Source organism: Mustelus asterias, chromosome 4, assembly GCF_964213995.1.
Source record: "Mustelus asterias chromosome 4, sMusAst1.hap1.1, whole genome shotgun sequence".
Lineage (NCBI taxonomy): Eukaryota > Metazoa > Chordata > Chondrichthyes > Carcharhiniformes > Triakidae > Mustelus > Mustelus asterias.
The window spans coordinates 110938790-110944006 of record NC_135804.1 but is presented as its reverse complement, the minus strand read 5'-3'; the positions used below and the strand labels follow the sequence as shown (position 1 = coordinate 110944006).

The 5217-nt window shown below is 43.3% G+C and overlaps 1 protein-coding gene across 1 annotated transcript; it reads left to right on the top strand.

Annotated features, from left to right (window-relative positions):
* Window positions 1–1673: 1673 nt before the first annotated feature.
* On the top strand, window positions 1674–4376 carry LOC144492946 (lectin-like). The gene is made up of 4 exons (XM_078211637.1): window positions 1674–1915; window positions 2495–2667; window positions 4033–4093; window positions 4271–4376. Coding segments are annotated over exons 1-4 (297 nt in total). The 5' UTR covers window positions 1674–1854; the 3' UTR covers window positions 4273–4376.
* Window positions 4377–5217: the final 841 nt, after the last annotated feature.

Below are 5217 nucleotides of genomic sequence, written 5' to 3'. Positions count from 1 at the left end.
TGCACGGCAACCAACGCTACCCCACATGAGCGGATGTTTACCTTCCCTAGGAAGTCTTCCTCTGGGACCTCACTGCCGTCTTGGTTGACGTACTCAGGACCTGTCCTCCTACGGCGGCATGTTAGGACCCGCAAGTCCGACCCTTTGGTTGAACAGGTCCATCTCCTCCACGCCAACCCTCAATATGCCTATGTAGCATATCCTGACGGGCGAGAGGACACGGTCTCTATTCGAGATCTGGCGCCTGCAGGGGACCTGGAAACCCCCGTCGCTCCCGCACCCCTGGTTAGGGACCCCTTGCCCTTTATCTCCCCTCCTGACACGGCGCGGGCAGTATCGGGACCACCACTTAATCCTCTTACTCCCGTGTACAGCTTGCCTGAGTCCAGGAGATTGTCGCCACCTCGGGGCGTTCCTGAGTCCAGGAGATTGTCGCCACCTCGTGGTCCACCCGCCCGTGAGGAACTGGAGGAGTCACTGGACACCGCCTTGGAGAGAGGGTCATCACGGTCACCAGAACCGGCGCTACCGCCAGTGTTGAGGAGGTCGCAGAGACGGTGCGGCCCTCCGATACGACTGAACTTGTGAATATATGGACAGTTCGTACTGTTTTTTTTGCCCCACCGGCCTTTGTTTTAAAGGAGGGGTGAATGTGGTGAACCATAGATGGTTACCACTATGGGTACTGAACCATAGATGGTTAGCACTATGGGTACTTGTAGATATGTTACTGTTGTCACTGTTGGGGTTAGGGTTGGGGTGTTCCACCTCTTGGTATTGTTCTGTGGTACACTCCGGTTGGCTCCGCCTACCTGTAGGAGTATAAAGGTCACTGCACTGCCTGGTGACCCTTTAGCCTGGGATTATTTTGTTAAGCAGTATGCTCCATTCTTGTTACTAATAAAAGCCTTTATTTCCCGGGTACGATCCAGCCTCCCGAGTGATTTAATCGCGCATCACACTGCTGTCTACTGGGAGTGGCAAATCACCTCTTAGTTATTGGAAAGGAGAAATGCTACAGCAATGATATGACACTGCTGATAGAGGTGGGAGGTCCAGAGAGTAAGGCCAAGATGGGGGGTTTTAATCTATGGAAAGGAGGGTAAAAGGCAAATCCTTCTCACATCTCCCTATCTCAGTAACCTGCTTCAGTCCAACAACTTTGAGATCTCTGTGCTTTTTCAATTCTGGCTGCTTGCACATCTGCAATTATCAATTCTCCACCATTGACAGAGAGCCTTGTCTTCAGCTACTTAAACTCTGGAATTCTTTCCCTGAACCGTTCTGTTCCTCCTTTTAAAAGTCTCCTTCAAACCTATTTGTGCGCAAATTGTTATTATTGGAGGAACAAAGGAGTTGGCAGGTGACTTCCACTGATGTTCACACCTGCTCACAACCCAGGAAACTTGTTTTTTATTTGTCTCCAATTCATAGCATTTGCACCATTGAACATTTGCCCTGACATCCCAGCTGAAAGCAGCTAATTGATGGGATCCAAAACTGGAAGAATAAGAAGGATACAGATGGATGAAAATTCCACGTAATGTGTTTGTGAGCTGGGAACTTTGATTGTTCCCATTCAGATTGTGTAGATAATAATACATGAAGCAGCTGTCCATTCATTGCATCATCTTCTATTACATCTACAATCTATTTTTCCTTCATTAATATAGGTGTCTTAAGTAAATATCAAATCTATTCACCAAATGCAGCTTTTCAGAAGAAGAGGTTTACTCAGCTGTATAGCTGTGTATAAAAAACCTGAGTACTCAGCACATTTGCATTCATCCGAGGTGCTCCAGAGGGAACAAGTCCAACCAGCGACTGGCCTTTGGCAAGAATATTTGCTCACTGATGGGTTCTGGAGTGCAGATGTTGCTGCTTATTGCAGCTTTCTACATCTGGGACCTACAGGGTAGGTACAACATTTGGGTTCAAATGTGGCCATATTCTCATCCTCTTCATTCCTGCTCTCCCTTTTTCTGAGTCTTTCCTGCCCTCTCTAACTCTTACCTTTTCCATTTTTGCATACCCTCTCCCATTTTGCTTCTTTTCCTCTCCCCCTTTCTATCTCACCATTTTTCTTTACATAGAAAAGAGAATAGACGGGAGACACTGCGAAGTTTAATATGCTTCTCAGTTACTGTTGATCGAGCTTTGTGCATGATGTTGCAATATGGCATTAAAGGGGCACTCCATGCTCAATCCAGCTACCCGTTTTCTCCTGGAATGTCCTCTGAGTAATGAAACATGCCGGTAATGATGCTCAGCATGTATCACAGGAATATTGTGTATTATGAACTCCATTTCCAAAAGCTGCTTGACACTGGTAGATATTTTCGCATATGACAATCAGTGTTATGGTTTAACCTTTGAGCAAATTAATCAAAACAGCCTCAAGACAATTGAAATTTCTATATTTGCATATTTATTGAAAGTTCAGTTAAGTGTCCATAAAATCTCAGAGCTGTATTCCTTTTTATATAAACTACAGCTCAGACTGAACCTGAGGTACATTTTGCCGAGTTGAAGATTAAAAGACAGGATGAGCACACACGGGTGAAACGAGAACAGTCCTGCCAAATATTGTGCATTCCGAACTGGATTTTGTACAATGACACCTGTTATCGAGTTTTATCAAAACCTCGTTCCTGGATTAATGCTGAGGTAAGGCAGGATGCAGAATTACTTTTGTTCATTTGTGTGAGTGAAGGTGAGGTCCAAAGGGGTGGTGACAAACATCCACATCAGGACCAAACAGAATTATGAACGATTGAATTTGCACACACTTGCAGTTTTATGATTAGTCCCTCACTCAATTATGTTCACATGAACATTTCTCATTTTAACCTACATGATTCTTCATTCTAGTTTGTTGCAGGGTTAGGGTTAGGGATAGACCATTCAAACATCACTCATTCAATATTTTCACATGAACATTTTCCACAAGGGCTCATTGGATCATCCTCATTCTTAATGATGATAAAGCCCAGCACGCAAGTGCAAAGACAAGGCTGAAAGCATTTGCAATCATTTTCAGCCAGATCTGCTTTTAGGATGATCTGCTTAGCTAAAGACTTACAGCACTGTACAAACACCCACTTTTCTACTGATTGGCATTTCTGTTTCACACGAGTCTTACAAGAAGGGCTTCAAATTTTGTAGATGCTTTTTAAGGATGTGGGAGTGTGACAGGATGGGGCTCTTGCCCACTACTTTGGTTCACCCTTGATCTTGTTCCAAACAGTGGAATGTGGTCATTTATATGCCCTGGGCAGGTGGCCCATTCCTGTACAGATACAACAGAAGTGCTCACTCTGTCATGCCATGGAAAATCACAAAGGCACCCTTGCCTTCCAAGTAAGGGGACTAAAATCCCTTATCAGGTTGAAGATACATGTGTAAATAAGCTTCATTTGCCATGGTAATCAATTACCTTTCTTCTTGAGGGTCTATAGCCGAAATACACGTTGCTCTGAGCAGATGTGGAATCTGCTGCTCCACTTAAGAAAGAGCCAGCAAAATTCCTGGACTGGTGAGCGATGTCCCATGATATCGCCCCTGCTAGTTGTGGGGGAGGAGGTTACGTGTAACATGTCATCCCCCTCACTCCCAACTGTTATATTCTGAGCCAGTTATTCTCAAACCTTTCCTTAGCGAGACCCCATTTTAATGCCTCAGCCTTCATGTGAACCCCAGTGTGAACGTTTTGAGGGTACTGTGGAGCTGGGTGGAAGGGGAGGGCGGGATTTGCACTACTTTTTGGTCCTCACATGCCCTCAGAATTTTGAGCCCAAAGTCTTTTGTATTTCATGGGGGCTTTTTGTTATTTCTCAAAACCTTTCCCAGTGCCTTCAAGTATTTGGACTTCCCAGGGAGATGCTTCCATTTGCAGTTAATTGCTCTGAGTTTGATTCAGTGCCATTTATTGCAACAGCACTCATCTCTCCAGACTGGTTTGAGAATTACATATTTTGCAATTGTTTGTGTAGTCTGATGAACATTGATATGTTCATTTTGCTCCTTTCTCAGGAATACTGTCAGAAATTGGTTCCTGGTGGGCACCTTGCCTCAATTCCCAGTTTGGAGACATGTGAGTTTCTTGTGAGCCATGCAAACAAAGTATTGAATGTTTATTATATTTGGGTTGGTGGCTTTGACAGGTACAAGGTAAGTACAATTACTTCACTATTTTATTGCTTGCTTCTTATTTCATATATCATTGCACAACACTTCACATTTTTCACTTTTGACATTCACTCAAATTTAGAAAGGTACCTTCGTCTGGAATGATGGATCTCCGTTTGTATATTCCAAATGGTATTATTCCGCATCTCCGAAGGGTGACTGTACTGAAATCATCACTGTGGGTTCAGGTACTGTTTTTTCATTGAAATATGGGGTCTGAACTTTTCTCTAAGGTTTTATAATTGTATACCAATAGAGAGAAGCCTTATTGCTAGTAGCTCATGAGTCTCCATACATAAGTAACATGCATTTATAAAATTAACCCTATGACAAAATAATAGCTGGGTTCTCTATATTCATATCAGGCAGTGGTGTCTTTCCACATGCTAAACTCGGCCCATTGAGGTGTATAAGATTATGAGAGGCATGGACAGGGTGAGCAAGGAACAGTTGCTCCCCTTTGTTGAGGGGGTTAATCACGAGGAGCATAGCTTTAGGGTAAGGACCAGGAGATTCAGAGAGGATTTGAGAAAAAACGTATTCACTTAGAGCGTGATGAGAATATGGAATGCACTGCCAGGGAAGGTAGAAGCTGAAAATCCTACAACTGATAAAAAATATTTGGATGAGCACTTGAAATATCATAACATTCAAGAGTATGGGACAAGTGCAGGAAAATGGGATTAGTGTGCCTTTAATGGTAGTTATTGCCAGGTGCAGACTCAATGGGCCGAAGGGCCTTTGCTGCACTGTATGACTCTATGTCATTCACTCTCTGTATGGTTTTCTCTCTTATTCTACATCACTTGATCTTTATTTTATAGATAGCATACTCATTCTGAATCCTATAAGCCCTAAGGTTCACACCCAGACCCCTTGGATTTAATTTTTTCTTAAACACATCTTTGGCTTATTATCTGTCAAACACACCTTGGGATCTGTTCTCAATTTTGCAGACTTTTCACACATTCCTCATCCTGTAAATCCTCGGAACATTTTATCTTTCTTCATCCTATAGACTTTCAATTC

Coding starts and splice junctions, on each gene's coding strand:
- LOC144492946 (XM_078211637.1), top strand. CDS start 1,855: ATGGGTTCTGGAGTGCAGATGTTGCTGCTTATTGCAGCTTTCTACATC. Junction 1,916..2,494: donor CTACATCTGGGACCTACAGG/GTAGGTACAACA, acceptor TATAAACTACAG/CTCAGACTGAACCTGAGGTA. Junction 2,668..4,032: donor GTTCCTGGATTAATGCTGAG/GTAAGGCAGGAT, acceptor CTCCTTTCTCAG/GAATACTGTCAGAAATTGGT.